Raw genomic sequence first — 24812 nt, 5'->3', positions numbered from 1 at the left:
TAAAATTGAAAAAATGTATTAAGAATGAGTTTTGGTGCTATGATTATTGGTGCCAATTCAGTTGGCACCTTTGAAACAGATCGTCATATCACTTCACTTTCCACAGCCTCATGGGCAGCATGGCGCACACTACTGTAAACATCTCAAGTAGTTGCTTAGCCACATCTGTAACCTCAGAACTCCATACATAACAGCATCATTTGAATCGCAGAGTAATACACAGTCGGTAAAGGATGCTAATGTAAGTTTTGACACTATTGAAAAACAGTGACAAAAACGCTTGTGTCAACATTCATAAGATATAGCTACACTATGATGTTCATCATGACAGCACATCCTGCCAGCTCTCAGTTGCCAGTCAACAGCTGATACAGGAAACATCCATCCAGAGATGTGAAGCTCAGACACTGCTCTTTGGAAACTGCCCTTCTGTAAGTTCAAAATGTACACATGATCTTGGTACGGGTAAGCGCACCAGAAATTTTGCTAATAACCACACAACACAAACCAACAGTTCAGATGAGTTTCTACACCGCTTTGTTTGGTGGTAAAACTGAAAGTGAGCTCACCTGAAATGCTGGTAATAAGCTCTTCACTGCACATGATATGCAGAAGTTGTAGTCAGTCTGTAAGGTATAATGGAAGTTTACACTGAACACCTTGGGCACCCAAATAAGTTGGCTAACCTAAGCTAACCCCTTTGTTTATATCACTGACTGCACATTTCTTGCCATCTGACTTCATTTTATCAATGTGGCTGCATTTCCGTTGCTCAACAATTACTTTGAGTACAATGTCAGAATGGTGACTAAAATTATGAAAATGAGGTTGCTTTCTATGGGAGCATTTTCCCTCACTTTGTCCTTCAGGTTTAAATCTAAGCTGTTCTGGGATTTGATTTGGGGTCTCAAATTTAAACCTTTACTTAATCTCCCTCCTCATCGATCCATATTTCTCACTGAACTCCAAAGATGGAAACTGAAGCCTGATGTGCTGCCTTGGTGACTATCACATTAACATCCTTTAATTGATCTCTACTAAAGCAATGTATTTCTCTTCTCCCCTCTGTTTCTCCTCATGTTTAGAGCCACGGCTCTCTCACAGTCTGATATGACTATCTGACCTTGGTTGAAGCAGAAAAAACAAGTGACAGATGTCCTCCTCTACAGGAGCAGACCTGGTGGCAAACTTGATATTCACCCCCCTCTAACCGCTCTGTCCATCACCACAACCTCACATTCCTGTTTTCAATGTTAATCACTCCACTTTCACTCACCTGGAGATGAATATCCTGAAGGCTGCGATGTCTACAAGCAGAAACTCAACTGTGGGGCCAAACAAAGGGAAGAAAGCCATTTGTTCTTTGTGGCAGCGCGGGCTAAAGGAAGTCATAGGCTTCCTGAGTGGCTTATGAGTTGCTCATGTGAATGTGATCAAATGTTATGTAGTTACATCATTTTTCTGATTATTCTGATAGTATGTGTGTGTACAGAAAAAATGAGACAATCACAGTGACAGCCTGTTCAGCTTATTCATTTCCAAATCCCCAGGACAGATCTGTGCCACTTGGGGGAGCCACAGTTGGTAATTCTCAAATTCACAGATTGACTTTAAACATGATTTAGTCCAGCGGTCCTCAAACTTTTTGCACCACGGACCGGTTTCATGCAAGATAGTATTTTCACGTTTCCTGCTAAATGCAGCTTTGTTTTTCTTGACAGTCTTAGCTTTTTCTGTTGTCTCATCATTGGGCCTTTTTCCCTTTTTAAACACGCATTTTAGCTAGTTACGTTACCGGAATATAGATTCTGCATAAAAAGAAACACACGTGGAGAGCATTATAAATACAACTCACCGTGACGCAGCAGCAGGCAGCATCAGCTCTTCAACGTCAACAGCTTCTTAGCCATTAGCAACACGGTTAGCAACGAAGTACGGTGTTCTCAGTGCAGCTTCACCTGTTGCTGTGGTGGCCCTGAAGACTTGCTTCTGTCCTTCTTGTTCACGTGTTTTTCTTCCGAGAACTTGGGTTCAGGCTTGTCTTTTAATGCAGAGTGCTCTGTCTCTATGTGTCGAAGCAGTTTTGAAGGCTTCACTGCCTCATTTGATAGCCTGTAGCCACATATTACGTAGAGGAGGCCTGGAGCACGTGAATCACCTGTCGCGATAAAAGCCGTATTTTAAGTCGGACTGCTATTTCCCAATAAATGCAGCTTTGTTTTTCTTGACAGTCTTAGGCTTTTCTTCTGTCTCACCTTTAAAGAAGCTCTCCACGGACAAGTTTTTTATTTATTTTATTATCTTTTTTTTTTTTTTTTTACTAATTTTAGCTAGTTAGTTTACCTTTCGTCGGGCATCACACCCAGACAGAGACAGGTGTCAAGCGCTATCAGGCGGCACAGGCGGATATGATGGGCAGAGTTTCCGGTCATTTTTCAAAATAAAACACCCCGCAGACTACAATGCTAAATACGATTAAATAATATAAATTAGGTTTAGTCCATCATACAAGACCAAAATAGTCAACTAAAGCCTAAAGTGATTACAACACAAAATCATATAGGTCCAAAAAAAACCTGCCTGGCTGACCAATTAAGTCTCAATTTAAAATGACATATGATGCTTAGTTTATTTAATTTTAGGAATCAATAAATACAAAAACATCTATAAAGACCCAGTGTATTGCATGCCTGCCAGGCCTGAACATTAGGAAATTGGTTGGAAAGCTAACAGCGACATCTGTTGGTCAAAACATGAACGCACTAGAAGAAAACAGGTCTGAGATCAGTGTTCCTAACCCTCACTGTGTGTATAGTCACAATCTTCCAACTTCAAGCTAACATTGCCTAGCAACCTAGGCTAGCTAACCAGACTGACCCAGATACTTCCTCAGTAACATTTAGGGATAATGTCCAAGAACAGAGGTAAAAACTGTTTTATCAGATGGTCAAATAGATGGTGATGAGGAAGAGACTGCTAACATTCGCAGCTCCAGTCAATATGTTAGCCTAACTACATAGCGCAGCTAGCAAACACCCGTCCTCAAAACACCCAGTGGTGAACAGGCCATTGGGCCAGTGGACCATCAAAAGAATCAAAAACATTTTTACTGGCCCAGTGTGTACCTGTCTTTTACAGTGCATATGAAAACTGCTACATGGGCTCACTGGCCAGTCACTGTACATATGTAATCAACCCTGGGACAGAACCCTGTGGAGACTTCCTGCAAACAAATGCAGCATATTCAGTGCTTCTAACCTAAATGTACTGTGTGTCCTTGATGTCTAACAGATATGTTGATTGAATTTTCTTCCTCATAAAACATCTGCAAACCCAATTTTTCAATATTTTGTTTGTGTTGTTTACATCCATCTTTTCTAGTTAGTAGTCATCTTCTTTCCTGTCTTTTGCTGGCACAATGCTGTGTTTCTTTGCACATTACTTCCACCAACTGTTAACAAGTTGAATAGCAAAAAACATAAACATGTTGCTTGTGTATTTGTGCACTTACATGTGCGTGTGAGACACAAACAAAACAGGGACTCACACATCACAACATTGTGCCGTAGTGCACCAGTGGTAAAATCCCAGAAGAGCACAAGGAGAAAAACAACATCAGGCAATGCCACACCTTGGAGTTTTGATTATTAGGGCACAAGCTTTAAGGAAATGTTCTAATGCCATATAATTTCAGTGGTCAGCATTTAAAGAATCAAGAGGCAATTTGCTTACTAAGATTTGTGACTTGACTCAAATTTGCCCTCAGAGACTAAACAACAGCTCTGATGAATTGACAAATCAAACACAAATACATTATGTAAGGTGCTAACCACAAAGAAATCACACAAATAAACAAAATGCTGCTGATTTTCCACTGAAAAGTCTTATTATACCTGCATAAATTATGGTAGCATTTCAATATCCAGCCTATAGAATAAAATGAAACTGTCACCCATACCCACATGTCCATAACAGTGCAGTGCTTTCCAATGGTAATTTGGAGTGCTTACAGGAAATACTGCAACTGTGTTTGAATGGAAAATGTGTTGTAGCTCTCAGTCCACAGACCTTTTGTGTGCAAAACTACAGCTCTGTCTGCAAGAATGAGACCAATCAGCACAGAATTTTAGCAATCAAATAATGTATGATGGAGAGATGGTCAGGTCATACAGTTTCTACCATGAAGGTCTGGTCACATCAGACGGTGGCGCAGCAAAATCCATCCAGTCATCCTTGCATCCTTACAGTTAGTGCCTAGCTTTCTAACAAAGTGACTATTCATGGGGCTAGTTGGTGAGTACTAAGATGTGGGTCTGCAGCAAATATGACTCTATGCCAAAGTCTGTGACACATTTAGTTCATCCATGAGTTCTGACTACAAGGCAGTGTTTATCCAATAGGACACACTATCTGTCTTTGCATGTAAGTGAACTGGTAAACATTAACTTAACATTTTCACTCCATAAGACAAACTAATATTGAGGACTGATGAGGACCAATTTGACTTTTTTTTTTTTTTTTTTTTTTTTTTTTTTTTTTTTGACTTTTAAATTAAAAAAGCTGTGAAACAAAGAGTTAAACTCATCTAGTGGTCGCACTAGATCTCAGTTGAGATGTGAGTTGTATGTCAGATCCGGGGTCAGTTTATCATAAAAACTGACATAGTGTATGATGAATAATTCCTCCGGTTCCAAATAGCTTCTGTTATGAAAACACTTGAACTATGACGTGTCAAACAGAGGGCTACAAAACTGTACAAATAAGATAAGCTTCTGTAGCTGGTGAGCTAGCTAACACGTTAACCCACTTTGAACATGCTGTTAGTCAGTCACCAAAGCTCTTCATGCTAGGTGGTTGTTAACTGCCAGTTAGCAAGTCAGCTAACTTTGTCGCTAACCAGACAAAGTTTATTCAGCTCCAGTCCCACGACAGACTGCAAACCATGTCTCTTATGTGGAGCTTTTATATTAATACTTTACTCTGGCAAAGCAACTAAACAAACCGTTCAACATAGCTAACATCGCAACTTTCCATTTCCTCAAAGGTCATTGTTCAGGTCAGCAGCACATCCACTGACAACAATTCTCTTTGCTCCAAAATTTTGCCATTTTTTGCCTCTGGCACTCACCCAAAGTACAAGTGACCTAGTGGGTTATATAATAAGCATGCGATTATACAGTATATATGCTCCTACCAGAACAGATAACAGATTTCTTGTCTGCAAGACATCAACATGGCCGACCCAGATTTTATATTTTCAAAACACAGACAAAGCTTTAACATAGTTTAACATATAACAACCTGAACATGTCATGTGCAGCTGGCTGCCATCACTCCATAGGATTTCTATTTACTGAAATTCTCATAGTCATTCAAATCGTAATTTTATATCATCACACATCTTCATATCATCTGACTGACTCTCTGATGTCCCCTGTGCCCAGGTTAGAGAACAGGCAGTCAAAGCTGGCATTCACTTTTGCATTCCTGGCACTCCATCCGTACATACATATTAGGACATCAGAGCTGCCAGACTGGTGACACTGATACCACCATACACCTGTTGTGAAGATGTCAATTTGGAGCAGGCTGTAAACAAATTCACCTCTCCAGAGACAACATGCTGTATAGCGGCTAAATGTGAGTGTTGGAGTACTCTGTGTTTATCTGACAGAAACACATGTGGGTTCTCCAGTGTATGACTCATCCACCGTACACCATAACCTTCAGTTTGACAGGCTGATGAAAAGAAAGAGGTATATATTTCAATATGCACACGACTGTGATTCAAAACATGCAAAATCTGAAGCAACTGAGTGGGACACATACTGTAAATACTTGGTAGGAAGAAAATGTATTTTCAGCATTTCTAGAAAACATCAACACAGGCTCAGGATAAACATCATTTGATAAGCAGCCAAGAGGATATCGTGATTTTCCAGCAGTGGTTTGGACGGCCGTGCAAGTGTCACATTCAGGGAAACGCCTTCCTCCGTCAGAGCCTGCTGTCTCTTTACGGGACAAACTATCATCCAGCACTACAGTATCAGTGTCAGCGGCGACGATACGTCACGCCGAACTCCATTCAAAATCTGTCAGGTTCATGCTTCCTTTACCATCAGCAGATATACATGTGTGACAGGGGATGACTCAGGCGCTTGGAAATGTCTTTAAGTATCGTGTTGAATTCGGTGCACGCTGGATTAAGCAAGTGGCACTTGTTTCGATAAAGTATGAACTTTTATATCGGGTCATACTGATTCTAATTCCACCACTGTTTAGGATGAAACTACATGATGAAGCGATTTGAAAATGAGCTTTCATTTAAAATCAAGCGCTGGTTAAAGTATTACAAGCATGCCGAATTAAAGAACAAGTTCTGCTGAGTCAGACAATATCTAAAATAAAGCTCCTGCGTGCATGTGACTCTGCAGATACCCGAGAAAGCCTTAAAATGATGTGTTTTTAAATGGAGTTCAGCGTTGCTGAACTATAGGGGACTTTGAAGGGGTCACAAACGTGTACCTGTCGGGTCGTAGAGAGCTCCTCATTCCCTGTGGGTGAAGGTGTCCCTCCTTCGAGCGATGCTGGGGTGACCGGAGAAGAAGCCATGTTCCCACGCCAGTCACTCACTAACAACTGGTGTCACTTCGGTGTCCTCCAGCATTCAGCACCGCTGCTCCCGCCTCCGCTGCCGCTGCTGAGATTACCGGTAACGGCAATGGTTTCCTGTCCGAGCACAGTGACTCTCTGTCCGGCTACACAGTGGAGCCACTGTCCCTCCTCCGGACGGTGCCTGTATGCTTGTAGTCCGGTAGTCCAGTCCAGGCAGATGACGTTTTCCTCGGGTCTCTCACTCACTCTTTGATACACACACAGAGCACACACACACACACACACACACTCCTTCTGTGTCACACTCTGCTTCTCTCCGTCTTCACCTTCATCTCAGCCCATTGTGCTTTGGAACATAGGCTAAGTAGCGGGAAGATTCTTATTCTGCATGACATCTCTTTCCCCTTTTCTACTGCATCAGTGTGTTTTGTGCGTGTGTGTGTGTGTGTGTGTGTGTGTGTGTGTGTGAATCTGGGTTGCTGTACTTCCTCCAGCACACACTGTAGTAACCAGTCTCTTTTTATTTTGGCTCAGTGCAACATTTCATTGGTATGACAGGAATAAGTCCCAAGTTGTCAACACAATATACTGACTATAGATAATAATACATGGTGAATAGTTGCGCCTGTTTAATTCACTGCAGCTGTGATGTTGAGCTAGTTTTGTTTTGTGCAAGTTGAGAATGCAAGAGTGTAAATACATTTGTGTTCTGTGTCAGATGACAGCAGCTAAATTCCTGCCTCCCACACACACACACGCACACACACACACACTTTCTGTCCTCACAATGTCAGTTCTCACCCATTTCTAGTTATCCCAGCATCATCAACTTCCTGCTTCTGTTGTGCATTTCCACCTGTCATACTACAACAACATGACCATCTAACCTGCTTGGGGGGGGGTAAAAAAAAACCCAAAAGAATCAAGGTGTTCCCCATCATATCATATACACCTGCCAGTTATTACCATGCAGTGGGTTATGGGGGATGGTAACCTGTTTTATGGGGGTTGGGGTACCAAGACTGAGAGGGGACCCTTAGCCATCTGATTTGTCACAGGGGATGCTGGGGAGGGGGTGTGGTGCTGAAATGAAAAAGAAGAAGGGGTTGGGTGTGTGTGTGTGGGGGGGGGGGGGTTCCAAAAGGTTCTGCCCGATTGGTTAAACTGGTTAAGGGCGGTGACATTGACAGGCCCTCTGGGTGACCCCAGAACACAGGCAGAGCAGAAGAAGGGGAGAGGGGCGTCCCCATATCACGGCCTATGGAAGGAGATGGAACGTGTGTTTGAGAGTATTTGTAGGAACAGTCAGATGCAAAGCCCTCATAGGGCTTAAGATTATTGTAACACAAGGCACTGGACTGAAAGAGACAGAAGACATGCCCCTGGAAAGTTGACCTAATTAGACAAAAATGATCATTTAAATTAATAAAACGAGTGAGTGGCTGATATAAAAGAAGTGCTGAGGCTTGTTGCTCAGGCCTGTAGGAACAGTTGTTTGTCCTTTTTCAGATTCTCTGCATCAGAATGATGCTCTGATTGGAACTTGGAAAGCCTATCATGATGCTGACTGATTCCAACTGAAAAAAACAAAACACAGATTATTAGGAGAGAATCAGCCTGCCTGAATGAATCGTGACAGCTTTAGCAGTCAGCCATGTTAAAATGAACAGTTGTATTGAAGTGAATTCAAACATTTATAATCACTGAGAGCTGTATAGTTAACAAACTGATCTAAGTTTAAGGGTCAGTTACCTATAACTTCATCTATACCTGTCACGTAAATTAGCTGTATATGGATGGAGATAGTAACCCTCGTTTCTGCTGAGATCCCTGCTCTCTGGGTTCAGATGTAAATGTCCTCCCTGATCTTTCCTCTGACTCCTGGTTGATGACCTTTGACCTCTTCCCATTGGATGTGGATGGTGGGTGTAGTTTTGTTCTGGTGTTCACAGACAGCTGATGTGTCTGTTTTCTCTTGTCCAGAGTGGTTGCTGTTTCACTGATGATCAAATGTACTAACTCATCCTTCTCTTAGCATAGAGCTAGCATACAACTTTGACCCTTAATAGAGTACAACTATGAAAGAAGAATTAACACAGTCTTCCTCAAAAAATTGAAAGTCCAAAGCAATAAAATGCATATTTTCTCTGCAGCCCAATGACTGCATATAAAGATGGACCACAAGACAGCTCCCCAAAAGTGAAACCAAGACATCTCAATCAGCCCCTGGTGGCTGGCTGCAGTATAGGTTTTAAACCCATCCCCTAGTAACTCATATCATGTTACTGTGTTTTCAAGTGCTCAATTTTCTGATATATTTGGTTTTGATTTGTTATTTGATGGTAATTATTTGATGTGTCTGTCTGCACTAAACAGACAGACACAGGTAGAAACTAGTTTGTGAATTTAGTGAATCATTTAGCTCTGAGGAGACAATATTTCTTTCCACAGGGACTGTTGAAAACCAAAACAGAGCCAAAAGAGACTTAAATCATTAAGTGGATGGACACAGTTCCAAATGAATCCTGCTCCAAATGAACATGAAAACAGTTACTGTTATCCCATAACTGTGGTCACATGACCACTGTTAAACAAAGCTTATACAGTCTCCAAAACAGCTAACATGACCAAATGCTACTTTGTTAGCTTTAAAGACAGATCATAGTTTGAGTTGAAGTAAGTGCTTTGTTAATGTCAGGAAGCATGGTTTGTATGAAAGCAGTACTTGGTTAAGGTTAGGGGACCTTCATCATCATGGTTACAATAGTAACTATATGGTGATGGTTTGGTAATGATGGTCATGGTTAAGAGAAGCCAATGTCATCGATTTATGTGAAACAGAAATCATACAGCGGTCTCCTGCTCAGAGGTCTGATGTGTTGTTAAAGTTAAAACGTTAAAGCTGATTTGGTGAACAGGACTTGCTGTATCTTACACTTCAGAAGATCAATACAATTATTAAAATCTATGTAAAAACAGATTACCCCTTTAACCCTGTAAAGACAAGATGACCTTAAACCATTAGAGCCCACAAGCACATCTGGCTCTGAGGCAGCTTAGAGCACCGTATACCCTGACATACATAGTATACACATACACACCCATGGGTGGTGCTTGGGGCTCTGATTCAATTACTGAGCCAGCAGGCTACAGCAGAAAAAAAAGACAGCTGTCTGTGATAATTGAAAGAAAGATGGATGATGTATAATTTCTGAGTGAAGGAGGAGCTGGGACCAAAAGGTTGCAGACCTTGTTAATAGGTGAAAGACGGACAGGATCAAGACGTCTCCTGGACAGCTACACTATCACACGCACACACACACACACACAGCGAGGTCCGTGGGTTCATTTCATCACAGGATTTCCATCTCTCTCTGCGTGTTGTGCAGGGTTATTAGTGTGTATGCATGAGGCTGAGAGCAGGCAGAGAGGTTATTTTAGTATTGGGCAGGAATGACTCAGTTCACCTGTCAGAGAATATCACAGCTGGCTGAAAATTCTTAGTGAACAAGGACTGCAGTGGCCCTGAGGGAGAAACAAGAGTTCACTGCTGTGTTTATGTGTATTAGTGTTTTATGGATAGACTGATACATTGGTTTGGATTGAACACTGTAAAAAAATTTTAAAAAATCATACCAGAATTCAGTTGAATCAACTAATCTTTTATCACTAACTTCAGGTGGATTTAATAATATGAAATAATGATTTCAAGTTAATTCAGATTTTTTTTTTTTTTTGCAGAATTCATATGCATTTTATAAATTATTATGAGAGTTCACTGAACTCTCATAATAATTTATAATAATAAGATTAAGTTTAGAATATATATACAATATCATCAGCATATTAACAGACCTCCCAGCAGGTTTCAACATTTCTTTAAAATTGCTTGTAGCAACCACAACCACAGCCTCCAGGCTGAATGAACACAGCACTGACAGAATGATAAGTCCCTCGCTAAAGACTGGTTAGTAAAATGAATCAAAACAACATAAACACAGTCAAACAAATTCAAAACACAGTACTGGAATCTTCCTTTGATTGGCAGGTCTTAATCCAACCAAACAACAACAATGGAACATGAAAGTAGATTAATTTAATCTGGTTAGAAAAATTAGAGATTGAGTTCCACATAAATGCCCACATATGTCCACATGCAGTTTCCTGTGGACAAATGAAGTCAGACGTGTTGAGGCGGCGCCAGGGGTGGAACAGACATGGATCAGTGACATGTTAAAATCTGCATGACCAAACATAATTTTCCCTGCAGTACAGAGCCTCCGGTGGAACAGTCATGCGTAACCTCTGGTGATCACGAAACGTCTGCTATAAATAAAATAAAAGATGTTAATGTCATTCTCAGGCCGTGTCGTCTTGAGTCCAGCATGGGGTTCAGATAATTCCACTGCCTGATGCGGATCCTCTGTTTATGTCTGCAGGGAAAGTGAATAACTGTGGTGCTGGTGCGAGGCCATCCTCTGTCTGAGTCAGTGTCTGATAGGCTCAGGGTTGATTTATCTCAGTCTGGTCATCTGTCTCCTTCTGATCTGCTAATGTATTGCAGTAATTTGATGATAATATTCTGTTCTGCCAGACAATGGTTTCCTTCAAAAATTCTAAATTCAAAGCAGCACAGAGAAAAACATGAATACTTTTTTTTGCCCTCACAGCCTGTTTGAGCCAAAATTAGTAGGAGAGGTTACACGAGGGTGAACAGTTTGATTAATCTGTACATACTGTGGCAATCACCCTAATATCTCTGAAGTCACAGTTACATCAGCACAGACAGATATCATCCATATCCCTTAAACCACTCCTTCAGTCTTCAGTTAGCCAATCACAGCCTGCTGTCAGAACCCAGCCTCTTATGAAGTCATGGTGTGTGTGTGTGTGTGTGTGTGTGTGTGTGTGTACAGTACCTTGGCAGTGGAGGCTCCATGGCTGAATGGAAAAATGTCTCCCAGTCATGAGAACAGACTGAGCTGTCAGTCACTCTGTCACCGTCCTGCCTGGAGCACCTCTGACATTGACACAAAGGACACCTGGTTTGTGTTTAAACCACCACCACACACACACACACACACACACACACACACACACAAGCCTTTACATAAAGTAATTACTATAATATAAATATTTCTATAGATTTTCCAGTGAATGCTGCATAAAATGTTCGCTTTATTACATTCAGTTTAACACCATGTTATTAGCAGTTGAAATACATGAAACATGTGATACCTTACATGCACAATGACCAATATGTAGATATTGATTCTGTTGTAGAAACTTGGAACCACATTTGACAGCAGAGGAACTAAATCCAGTGAAATAAACTGAATGACCACATATTTTAAACACAAAATCAAGGTCAGCCACATTCCCAAGTCAGGTCTGAAAAGCTGTGTGCTCTTCAGTGATCAGTGACCTCCGTAGCTCTTCATCAACTGTCATGTGGAGGAGCTGACAGCAGCTATAACACTGCTGCAGCTCCACCTAGTGGCATTTTTAATGAACAGCACCAGTGCTTATTCATATTTTGTGAACTATTTCAAGTAAACTGAGTTAACTGTGGCCATGATTATCTATCCAGTCTAGTCTAATATAGTCAGTTACTAAGTGTTGTATTAGACTTAGCTCTGATGTAATGAATGCTGCAAGTGAGCAAACACAAGGGAAAACTGTATGGTGTGAAGGATCTTAATGTGGGGGTAATAATACTGATGCAAATGGGTCTATAATAGAGAAGTTCATTAATTACTGGGGTCCAGTGTGTATTAATGATAATAAATACAGTAAGTGAAACTGATCTGACACTGCCTTCAGGTATTAGTACTTGAGAAGTAAGGTCAAGAAGGTCACAAGCAGCAACAAATGTGCATGAAAATTCTGCTGAGTAAAGCTGAGGGGGAAAAAAACGCAAATAATCAAATGTAAAAAGTATGGCAAGAATACTGGGACATTAACAGCACAGGGAGACTTTTTACTATTATTTGTTTCCCTGTCAATCTCGTAATTCTCCTGTTTGTACACAGACCGGTAGGTGGCGGTAAAGCACCTGCAAGCTGGTTTTAACCAAAAGAAGAAGAAAAAAAAGACGAAGGCGGAACGGATAGCAGCAGTAGTATCTGCGATTTACGGTTATTCTCTGAGGTGTCTCCGGAGCTGCACATAAAAGTAAGTCATAAAATCTGACGGGATTAAATGTAACTGTTTTATGAACTGTCCTCCAGCAGCGTCACGTAGCTAATGTAGTGGAACCCTCCGCGTGCTGTCATGCAGAATAGTTGAGCCGTAAGCTAGCTAACTTAGGCTGTTGCATTCAAAACCTTCATAACTTAATACAATCATGCTGGTATTGCATGGGAAAATCACTACTAGTAATATTTTTGAGAATGTTCCTTCCTTCCTCTCCTGTGTTTTCAAAGACAACTCGTGCGCTTTTAAACGTTTGAGTTTGACCAAGTAGCTAACGCTAACTTACGTCCGATTGCTCTGTGAGGTGAAACTGGGGGAGGAGAGGATAAACTTCTTTAGTTTCTCAACAGAATTTAGGTAAAACACCACAAGTAGCAACAGTTATGAATAGAATACACATGTTAACAGAGGTCTAAGACGGCACAGTTTTAATGGCAACTTATGGCCTGGTTTTCAATGTTACTGTGATAGTATTTTTTTGCATAGTACAAACCCTTGATAGTGCTGCAATTAGCAAAATGTAGTTATGTGTGGTTAGGGACAGTGAGTAAGGCACTGATGATGGTTGCTCCAGCCATGTTACATCATGCGGTAATGGCACTATCATAATTTGACTTTGTACTTTGCAGCAAAGCAACATAGCCTGTATTTCAGATAGCCAGAGGAATATGTGGACATTCAGGATGTGTAGTTCCAGTTAAGTGCTCCTTATCAGTTCACCTCTCACACAGATAACAACTCTCTCAAAGAAACTCTCCTCTCGTAGAGCAGGCTCTTCAGATTTTTTATTTAGTCTGTGTTGATTTTTAACAAGGGGTCAGCTTGTCGAACATGCAGCCGCACATTTCTCCTGTTTAAAGTTTCATCAGATTGCCTAAGAGATTTAGTTATGCAAGGTTTGTAAAAACGTGGGCCAAAAGTTCACTGACCCTCAGCCCCGCCATCCTGAACGGACTCCACCGTTACAGGCTAATCCATTTCTACACTGAATCTGAAGGATTGTAGAGTGGACCTTGTAGTTAACCCTGTATACACTCACTGAGCTTTTTATAAGGGAACATCTGCACACCTGCATAGTCATACAGTTATCCAGGCAGCCAGTCATGTGGCAGCAGTGCAGTGCATACAATCATGCGGTAACTTTGACCATGGCATGACAGGCTGATTTAAACATTTCTGAAACTTCTGATCTCAGTCTGATGAATCTGGGTTTGTGGTGAGGCACACAGACGGTTGAGTCAGAATTTAGCATCAACAGCATGAAACTTATGGACCCACCCTGTCTTGTGTCAACAGACCAGGCTGGTGATGGTGGTGTAATGGTGTGGGGAATATTTTAGGCCCTTTCACATCAGTCATAGTTTGAATTCCACAGCCTATCACCACAGAGCTGAGTAGTGTTGCTGACCACATGCATGCTTTTATGGCCACAAGTTAACAATCTTCCAATGGCTCCTTCCAGCATGATAGTGCACCACTGCACATAGCAAAAGTCGTCTCAAACAGGTTTCATGAACATGACAGTGAGTTCAGTGAACTTCAGTGGCCTCCCCCGATCTGAATCCAGTAGAACACCTTTGGGATGTGGGAGAACAGGAGATTGGAGGCCCTACCCAGTATTGGTACGGTGTTCCTAATGAGATGCTCAGTGAGTGTACAGGGTGTCAAGTCAAATTAGGTTTACTTATACAGCACAGAATCACAACAGAAGTTATCTCAAGCACTTTCATATAGAGCAGAGAGAGGCGCAACAGTTCCCACCATGAGCAGCACTGGGCGACAGTGGTGAGGACAGATTTTCCCTTTGAAGAGGCAGAAACCAGAGTCAGGGTGGACGGCCACCTGCCTCAACCGGTTGGGTTGGGAAAGAGAGGGGTGGAGGTGGGGGTGGGGTGGGGCAGGGGAAAGAGAACATGGTATAATGCACATTCGCATATAGAGACATATATCATTATTAATGATATTGACTGCAATAATGAAAATGACAATTACAGTAGTTATAAAAATAATATCATCAGTAAGACTAGGAGCAGGACTAATAATTTTAGATATACCAGCAGGCATTGAGCAGGATCATGGGGCGGCAGGGGCATGTCATCACAGATCAGACACTACAGCCCCTGAGGCAGAAATACCTGCAGAGAGCGACAGGAGAGGAGGAGAGAGAGACCAAAACTTTAGTGGAACATGTTGAGTTAGTGACTGTATGTATGGGATATGAATACGTACAGACAGAGAGGGTGACAGGGGCTCAGTGCAGCATGGGAAATCTCCCGGCGCTCTGGGCCTAACTAGGGGATGGTTGAGGCAAGCCTGAACAAAAATGAAAAAGTCACACAAAAATTTATTTATTGTGAAAAACACATATTTACATTTCTATTTTATTTTGCTTATATTTCTTCTTTTAGATTCGTATTGAGACATAGAGGAGGATGTCTTCGATTGTAAAAAATCCATTTTCAACATATAGTTGAGCCTCTGGACCCCAAGGACCCCAAGCAGCAGTTTTACAATCTTTCCAAACTTGGAGACAGTAGATACGGTAACAACAAACCAATAAACCCTCGTCAGTGTTACTGTGCAGTCGTTTTAAGAGTAAGCAGAAAGGTTCACCGTCCATCTGTTCCTCAGACCGTCTGCCGTTCTCCATCCGGGTCCTCCTGGAGTCTGCTGTCCGGAACTGTGATGAGTTTCTGGTGAAACGCTCAGATGTGGAAAGCATCCTGAACTGGAAGGAGACCCAGAGTCAGACTGTGGAGGTACCATTCAGACCAGCCCGTGTCATCCTCCAGGACTTCACGTACGTCTGTGTATTCCTTTCTGTCAGAATGTCAGTGAACTGCTCAACAGGTTTTTAAAAATCGGTGAAACTCACAAATGACTGTTGTGTCAAAAAACACACAGAGCTTTATTTCCATAGAGAATTCCATCAATTTCATACACAAAGGTCACAGTCATGTGGAGCACTACTCATTCTGTGAAAACAGCTGTATAATGGAGGATCTTTGTCAAGTCTGGAAAAAAAAAAAAACTGCTGATGTCATAGTGATATTTGAAAAGTAATACTGGCATGGGATTGGATATCACAAATTTGTGACAGAAAACTTTTACTACAAACTGAACTTTGAGTATGAAAGACATGGTTATTTATCAGGCAGAGTGTCTAAGGTAAAGAGGATATTGAAATGCATTGTGGGAAATGCAGAATCTAGTGTTTTTGCAGGTTGATCCATATTACAAGCTAAAAGTCCTGATAATGTCAGCCTCTGCTGCTTTGAGCTTTACCATTTTGGTAAAATGTATATGACATAGTACACCACTTAAAGGGCAAGTCTATTCTGTATTTTATTCCTGTCAAAAAAATATAATGCACAGAGCCAAATCTACTAACAGGTACTGTGTGTTTATGTCTGAGCCTTTTTGAAAAATGAAACTACACTGTATATTTGTGGGCTGTGCATAAAGATTTACATCTTCAGAAGGAACCAGTGGGCTTTGACCTGACAGCCACAGACAGTGTGGGGAAGTCAATAAGTACTTAGAGATTTTTCTCTTTTCATTGGTTTGGTTGACAGTTTCATTTATTAATATTGAGATCAATGTGAAATGACAGTTGGTAATGATACTTATTTCTGGAGATATCACCCAGCCTTGACTTCTATACTTTATCTATCATTACATGATGAGTAATTGTGGCTAAATGATGAAAATGTGGACAGGACTCCCTCTGACCTGCTGCGTCTCTAACCTCTCTTTACAGTGGTGTTCCTGCTGTGGTGGACTTTGCTGCCATGCGTGATGCAGTGATGAAACTAGGCGGTGACCCAGAGAAGATTAATCCAGTTTGTCCTGCTGACCTGGTCATCGATCACTCCATCCAAGTGGACTTTAACAGGAAGTAAGGCCAGGTTCATCAAACTCTTTCCACCATGGCACCATCAGTTCATAGATATCGTGTTATGCTGCAGGTAGCTACGTGATCTTTGCTGAGGCTTTAGCCAGTGTCTGACACAGTCTGTCCTCCCTCTTTGTTCTTTAAGGTCTGACAGCCTTCAGAAAAACCAGGATTTGGAGTTTGATCGCAACAAAGAAAGATTTCAGTTCTTAAAGGTATAAGCATTTCACAAACCCAGTTTTAAGGTCTTCGTGTTTAATAGGTTTTAATTCTGGTGGTGTTTCCTTCAGCCATTAAGTATGTTCTCTGTTATTCCCAGTGGGGCTCTAAAGCCTTTAGGAACATGCGAATCATTCCTCCTGGTTCAGGGATCGTTCACCAAGTCAATCTGGAGTACCTGGCCCGAGTGGTGTTTAACTATGATGGGTACTTCTACCCTGACAGCCTGGTGGGCACAGACTCCCACACCACCATGATTGATGGCCTGGGTGTCCTCGGCTGGGGTAAGTGAGGACTGTAGATGATGTATGCATTCAACACTTTCTGATCATTTGTGACGAACTGTCGTCATTAACTTCTTTTGTTGCCCCTTTATCCTTATCCTGGCTAGCTAGGATAAGCTACTCAGCTGTGGGTTATATGTTTCCATAGTTACGGAGCAGACATTGGTTATCTATCTACTAGCTTATGCTGTATAAAGAGATATAGGCCACTGTTTTCAGTAAATGTCAATGGAAGTCAAAAGTAGATATTAGATCTTTAAAGTTGCATTAATCAGTAGTGTTATATTATATTATATATTATGTTATGTTGTGTTATATTACTCTACTCTCAACAGCCTCATTTCCAGTAGCAGCACATACTTGTGATAAACCCAGTGTACACTGCCCACCTAGCATCAAACAAAACACAGACAAAGTTAGCAATTGAACATAGCTGATGATTGGACTTATATGAATATTGGACTTACCTACCTCAGTCGGACAGAAACAAATGAATACTAATGATGAGCCAACTTTAAAATCTTTAGTGCCCTGCAAGCATGAAAAAACCCATCCAGTGTACCAGGATTGGGAGATAAAATAAATTCATCAGCCATCTTTATATGAGTTTTGCATAACTGTGATGATGTATATGTATGTATATATTGTGTGTATATACAGAACTTGCTAGGTTAGTCAAAAACAGACGGTTAATTTATCCATACATCATAATGTAGATCTGTATTGCAATATAGTTACATATACCTTAATAATAGAGGAGTTTATTCAGACTGCCTGCTCCTATAGTGTAGAATAGAGTTTGGACCAGTCTGACTAACTCTGTCCCTCAACCATAACAAAGATGGGAAGTGGAAACTATAGCTGTTTACCTGTCTGATAGAAGAAAGCACAGTTGGACCAGTATGATTTGATATGATGCTGCAATGCCTGTTCTTATTTAATGACACAGTGTGATGGAAAAGCTGTTCGGTAACAGTAACATGACAAAACTCCAGGCTTGAATTGCAGTGTGATCATGAAATCCTAAATAAGATTTATCAACAAACCTTCAGGTGTGGGAGGAATTGAAGCGGAGGCTGTGATGCTGGGTCAGCCAATAAGCATGGTCCTGCCTGAGGTGGTGGGATACAAGCTGCATGGGACCCCAGAGAAACTCATCACCTCCACTGACATCGTCCTCACTGTTACAAAGGTAATTACATTAACAGTCTTCATGCAGCTTTTACTACACATCATATTTACCATCACTGACGTCATCGCCTTCCTCTCCCCTGTGCTCTCAGCACCTCCGTCAGGTGGGTGTAGTGGGGAAGTTTGTGGAGTTTTTCGGCCCGGGCGTGGCTCAGCTGTCCATTGCTGACAGAGCCACCATCGCCAACATGTGTCCAGAGTACGGAGCCACAGCTGCTTTCTTCCCTGTGGACGACGTCAGCATCCAGTACCTGGAGCAGACAGGTGAGTGTGGTAGATAAATGGATACTTTTTAAGACCACTCTTTTGGTGATCACTTTCTTCATTTTGTCTCTCCTGGCCTGATTCAGGGCGTGAAGCAGAAAAGCTGGCCTATATCACAAAGTACCTGAAGGCAGTGGCCATGTTCAGAGACTACAATGATGTCTCTCAGGATCCAGATTTTACTCAGGTCAGTCTCTACAGTATTTTGACGTTTTATTCAGCACATAAGCACACTTGAAAGGTAGATAATTATTTGCTTTGAATGGGTAAATTGCATTATGCATTATATGATACCAGTGAGTAAATGAGTGGTTCAACAGTTTCAATATATATGAGCGTGAATTCCAACACTGTGCACAGGTAGAGCACTGTGAGGCAAAGAAATGTAATATAAAACGAAGCGCCTCTACTAATCCATAATGGTCCGTCTCTCTGTGTCTCAGATCGTGGAGTTGGATCTGAGTAAAGTGGTTCCATGCTGCAGTGGCCCCAAAAGACCCCAGGACAGAATTCCTGTTTCTGACATGAAAAATGACTTTGAAACCTGCCTGGGAGCAAAGGTAGGTACCTGTACAGTCTCATCTTTACTCTACATCCACACTAAACTTTTGGCCGTCTGCCTATGCTAAGGTGGTTCTGTCACCCAGAAATGAAGCTTTTTGGAAACTGTCCGCAGAGCAGATGAATCTAAAAACACTGGTCTTAACTTCCTTTCTTTTCTTAGTAATGGTTTTAACTTGATGAGTGTTTAAGACTGAATTTCTGTTACTTTAAATAATTCACAAAATAACTCGTTTACTTGTGTTTTGTGACGTGTTCAGCAAGGTTTCAAGGGTTTCCAGGTTCCCCCTGAGTGTCACAGCTCTGTGGTCCCCTTCCAGTTCAGTGAGAGAGAGTATACTTTGAGCCACGGCTCAGTGGTCATCGCTGCTATCACCAGCTGCACCAACACCAGCAACCCATCTGTCATGCTCGGAGCCGGTGTGTATACTTCTCTTGCTGGAATTTATCATATCATATAAAATATGATGTGTTTTTATAACTGGCACTTTTCTCGTTAGTTATTTAAGATGAATGCTGTTGTTTCAGGGCTTCTTGCTAAAAAGGCAATAGAGTGTGGCTTGAGTGTGAAGCCATACATAAAGACCAGCCTGTCACCCGGCAGCGGAGTGGTCACCTACTACCTAAAGGAGAGCGGTGTTATGGACTACCTCTCTCAGCTGGGGTATGCTGCTCACATTCCCTCTCTTGTCTTTTTATTTTATAGCTGATCCCAGATCATCATTATAATGCCTAAGTACACAAAGAGGTGCTATTCATTTTAACAGTATCACATGTATATCTAAGGAACATGATATTGCAGTGGAGAAATGCCAGTGAAATGTAGAAACGGTGTCTCTGTAGAAACATAGTTTGTCCACCAGAGAGCGCTGACAGTTAAATCTTTACACTGTAAAATGTGCTCATTTTGTCTTTTCCTGATAGCTTTGAGGTTGTCGGCTACGGTTGCATGACGTGTATAGGCAACAGTGGGCCGCTCCCAGAGCCAGTAGTTGAGGCCATAACAAAGGTACCAGTGGTTTACATTATGTGGCTGTCTCCACATCCCTACTCTATCATTTCACCTCTTCAGTCTCTTTAGCTCTCATTCTTCCTCGTTTATTTTTTTCTTCACCACCTCAAGAGTGAGCTTTTCTCGCTTTGTTTTTGTACTTCTCTTTAATTTTACAGATTACTGTAAACAAGCAGGTTATATATATATATGAGTACGTAGAAGAAAGATAGGAAATATTCTATCACATATTTATTTGTGTTTCAGGGGGATCTGGTAGCTGCAGGCGTCCTGTCAGGGAACAGAAACTTTGAAGGACGAGTCCACCCCAACACCAGAGCAAACTACCTGGCTTCTCCACCACTCGTCATTGCTTATGCTCTAGCTGGCACTGTGAGGATAGACTTTGAGAAGGAGCCCATTGGTGAGTTTAGAGATGAAGTACATCCAAGATAAGCCCTGCTTTTTTTTTTTTGTACGGTCAACTTATATTTGATACTCATCACACGTAGAATAACACAATACTCATTAGTCAACAGTTCCTCACATAATGTGCTGCTTGACGTTTCTCAAAGCTCAACCGAGTGATTAAAACAAGAAGACAATCATTTTGAGACAAGTCAGCAAGGAAAAAAGTTCTACAGTCAGTGTAGAAGCTGAGTGGTGAAGGGGTGGCCAGTGGAAAGATCATAATCCACTCTCATGTTTTGTGTCACACTGAGCAGGATTAGATTTTGAGTAGGAGAATTGATCTGTAAATAGCCTGTAGCTTTAAAAAGGAACTGGATTTCCACTTCAGTGTGTCTCCAGGAGTTGGGTTTAGGCACAGACAGTGGTTAAGTAACCGTAACATTAACTTGTCTGCTCTAAACAGCAGGGGCTATGACTATGTACTGGGCCTTCCCACGTTCACCTGGACAGCCTGTCTTGAATGAAGGTCATTAGCTGAGCTTCTTTGAACTATTATACTATTACTTTTAGCTAAATCCAAAGCACAGCCAGCCTCTGTGCTCTCCCATCAGTAGCTGCTTATGGCTGGTTAGCTCTGACTAATAGCACTGCAGGCAAGCACGTCACTATGCATGGTAGTTACACAGCGGTTATGGTGCAGCAGTGTTCCCACATCCCCTGTATGACACACCACAGGAACTGTGCAGAAACTCAGGATATATTTATCCTTTAAACAGTACAGACTCCTGAAGGCCAGGATAGAGCCAGTTTAGTAGTGATGCACAGTTTGGCTGGGAGCCAATCTGGGACATCGTTAGTTACAGAGTTCAAGGCATTATAGTTAAACCCAGTGAAATCTTGGGCTTGTTACAGATATGCAACACATGTAGAATCTAAAGGCTACTTTGTTTTTACACAAACAACACTGTTATAATGCTGTAATGTGATTTGACAAACATGACATTCAAAAAGATAGCTTCCAGTGTTGGGTGTCCCAGTGTGTATGAATGTAAGGCTGACTCATATGGATGTACTGCAATCTGAATGCCACATATATAACACAATAATTATGATTTTGCCTATAAAACAATTATTTAAACTGGGACTAATTTCCATGGCAAAAATAAATACAAGACCAATTCAGTTACTGACCTTGAAGCACAAGGCAAGGCTAGTTTTTAGACTACTATAATATTATCCTCTTGTCCTCTGCAGCCATCAACTCTGAAGGCAAAGAGATCTTCCTGAGAGATATCTGGCCCACGCGAGAGGAGATCCAGGCTGTGGAGAGAACATTTGTTATTCCATCAATGTTCAAAGAAGTCTATGAGAAGATTGAGGTAGTGTTATCTTTAGTCTTATGGGAACTGCATTTATGTGGTTTGATATAGATGTGATTTCTTTTGACGTCTTACTGTGTTCTGTTGTTACAGAAAGTGAATAATCGCTGGAACTCTCTGGATGCTCCCTCTGATAAGCTGTATACCTGGGATCCCAAATCGACTTACATCAAGTCACCACCTTTCTTCAGTGGTTTGGTAAATAATACAAATTACAACATCTTCCCAAAATTATACACCCGCTCATTAGATATGGAAGTCAAGGGCTGCCAGAATTATAATTAAATCATTTAATCACATTTTCACGTTTGGATTTGTGGAACTACAAGTTAAGTGGCAATGAAAATGAAAACTCCGAAACAAAATGACACAGATATATGCTAATGAAACTGAACATAAAGTAGACTTAATTGTCAAATTAAAAGACAACATTTGACTTGAATGTGAAAATGAAATTGCAGACTACAGTTTTGCTTTTATAATCATCCTTATTTTAGGTAATTTCTAATGACAGTAAAATGTTTTCATGGTCACAGTAATTATGTGTTTTCAGACAACGACTGTATTTTAATATTTTTAACATAATGCATAAAGAAATGGAAAATTAAATTGAAGTTGTTTTTATCTCATTTTAAGTGTGTGTCTGTGTATATAAAAATATGTGTATTTTTTCCAAACTAACTTCATTTTATTATTGACAGCCCTGGACTTCCCCACCACTAACATAATTCAGTATTTTCTCTGCAACATTTAGACATTATTGTTTCAGCATCAGACAGCCATATCATTATCATCATCAGTATTATTATTGTTATCTTTATTACTTAAAATCTTCTCTTGATTCAGACCATGACGCTGCAGCCTCCCAAGTCCATAACTAATGCGTACGTGCTGCTGAACTTGGGAGACTCGGTCACCACAGACCACATCTCTCCTGCAGGAAACATAGCCAGGAACAGTCCTGCAGCACGCTACCTGACCAGCAGAGGGTGAGTGAGCTCACTGCTTTCAACTGTAGCAGTCTTTATGTAGGTCTTCTTTTTTGTTCATTTTTAATGACCAAATGAGTCATAGTGAGCTAAAAGGCAACAACTGAGAAGTACACTGCAAGATGTAAATCTGCAGTGACAACACACTACTGTCACAAGATCAATCTCCCTGATTTATATATAAACACTGACTTCAGTTGGTTTCAGTGATGGTTATTTATAACCCACTGCATAAGGAAAATGTTGATATCTTATGTTCCTTTATCTCCTACCTGAACACAGTTATAGTGTGTAAGCAGCAAGACATAGCAACTTTTATTCAATAATGGACCTGACACAATCAACCCTACTACTACCCTAATACAGACTGATCATAACTGGAATTAACCTTTTATTAAAATCTGTATCTATAAATATCCATAAAAGTCACATCAGTCTGTTTGTGTTTTGACAGTCTGTCCCCTCGAGACTACAACTCATATGGCTCTCGGCGAGGCAACGACGCCGTGATGGCCCGAGGGACATTCGCAAACATCCGTCTCTTTAACAAGTTCCTTAACAAGCAGGCACCGCAAACCATTCATCTGCCGACTGGAGAAACGGTCAGTCAGCATACACTTATCAGATGTCATTCTCATTCTGTGCCATTCTTTTATCCCAACAAAAAGCTTTTCTGTTAACTGTTTTGTCTCATTTTCATGATACTGATCAGGGAAGCTCACCCATATGAGGATTTATAATATGATACTCAGCTTACAATCAAATACAACAGGGAAAAGCAGGAAGTTCTCACATTTTAGATGCCGACAGCAGAGAATGTTTGGCGTTCTACCTTGATCATTTACTTGAATTACTGTTCAGCTATCAAAAACAGATAATCCCTTCAGCTCTATCAGGAACTGAATTAGCAAATAAAATCCACCACATGAAGAGGAAACAAAAACACAGTCATCACTATATTTTCTATATTTGCTGTGGCCATCAGGAAGCACTAAAACCACAGCGGGACTTTCTTGCCACCAGGAACTATGAAAGAGGAACTATGCCGGTGCATCAATTTAAAGACTATAATGTTTTCTTCCTTAACCTCTGCAAAGGTTCCTGCAGGTGAAACAGGTGAAATAAATGCAGCATAAAATGACATATGACACATTAATACAGTGTGAGCATTTTGCTAATTGATGACGTGCCTCTGCATGTTATCGTTCTACTTACATCACAACACTATGAATCAGCACACATTCATTGCATTCAACTTTATGTAGGGTGATGAACTGTTACTGACCAAATCTGTATGTTTCACCCTTTTCGTCCAGCTTGATGTGTTTGATGCTGCAGAGAGGTACCAGCAGTCCGGGGTCCCTCTGCTGGTTCTGGCAGGGAAGGAGTACGGCTCAGGGAGCTCCAGAGACTGGGCAGCAAAAGGACCTTTCCTGTTGGTGAGGATCACTCCGCTTCAGTTTCCTACTCCTGAAAGAACATACACACAACACTGGAATGTTAAATGTATTAAACTAAGTTAGACTGATTTGTTACATTTTTTTTGTTCGTTTTGCTATCACTTCATAGCTAATGTTAGCATTAAACAGCTGTTTACTTACCAGTCTAGAGGAAACATTGAACATTCCTTTACTCACCAACAGCTGTCTCCAGTGGAGGGATGCAAAGCTAATGTTAACTACTTGTTTTGCTTCTAGTGCAATCACTAGTTTTAGTTACTGAAGTTAGCATGCTAACCAGCATAGCCGACCCGTCTCACCACTTTCCGATAGTGACTCACTGTAGCGTCCAGTCTGCAGAAGAAGTAGAAGAAGTAGA

The 24812-nt window shown here is 41.2% G+C and overlaps 2 protein-coding genes and 1 long non-coding RNA gene across 3 annotated transcripts in view; 1 reads left to right on the top strand and 2 right to left on the bottom strand.

The window, feature by feature from the left end:
* Positions 1-12886: 12886 nt before the first annotated feature.
* LOC108895186 (uncharacterized) lies at positions 12887-15539 on the bottom strand. The gene is made up of 4 exons (XR_007814503.1): positions 15424-15539; positions 15040-15123; positions 14865-14945; positions 12887-14652 (listed from the first exon to the last, which is right to left on the bottom strand). It is a non-coding gene; the product is annotated as an uncharacterized LOC108895186 (long non-coding RNA).
* The window catches only part of aco1 (aconitase 1, soluble), an 11974-nt gene continuing 2386 nt past the window's right edge, over positions 15225-24812 (top strand). The window contains 19 exon segments of the mRNA XM_018693816.2: positions 15225-15272; positions 15274-15352; positions 15442-15610; positions 16571-16708; positions 16851-16920; positions 17025-17208; positions 18261-18400; positions 18492-18663; positions 18750-18850; positions 19107-19223; positions 19485-19644; positions 19753-19888; positions 20149-20233; positions 20483-20639; positions 21881-22005; positions 22099-22203; positions 22852-22994; positions 23449-23596; positions 24311-24433. Coding sequence (XP_018549332.1) covers positions 15243-15272; positions 15274-15352; positions 15442-15610; positions 16571-16708; positions 16851-16920; positions 17025-17208; positions 18261-18400; positions 18492-18663; positions 18750-18850; positions 19107-19223; positions 19485-19644; positions 19753-19888; positions 20149-20233; positions 20483-20639; positions 21881-22005; positions 22099-22203; positions 22852-22994; positions 23449-23596; positions 24311-24433 — 2382 coding nt within the window. The 5' untranslated portion in view covers positions 15225-15242.
* LOC108895185 (zinc finger MYND domain-containing protein 15) overlaps positions 24330-24812 on the bottom strand; it is a 20210-nt gene continuing 19727 nt past the window's right edge. The window contains exon 12 of the mRNA XM_018693822.2: positions 24330-24464. Within this exon, the coding sequence (XP_018549338.1) occupies positions 24459-24464 (6 nt within the window). The 3' untranslated portion in view covers positions 24330-24458. The remainder of the gene's footprint in view (positions 24465-24812) is intronic.

This window comes from Lates calcarifer, linkage group LG14, assembly GCF_001640805.2.
Source record: "Lates calcarifer isolate ASB-BC8 linkage group LG14, TLL_Latcal_v3, whole genome shotgun sequence".
NCBI classification, from domain to species: Eukaryota; Metazoa; Chordata; class Actinopteri; family Centropomidae; genus Lates; species Lates calcarifer.
Note: the sequence above shows the minus strand (reverse complement) of the source record. Positions and strands in the feature narration are given on the sequence as shown.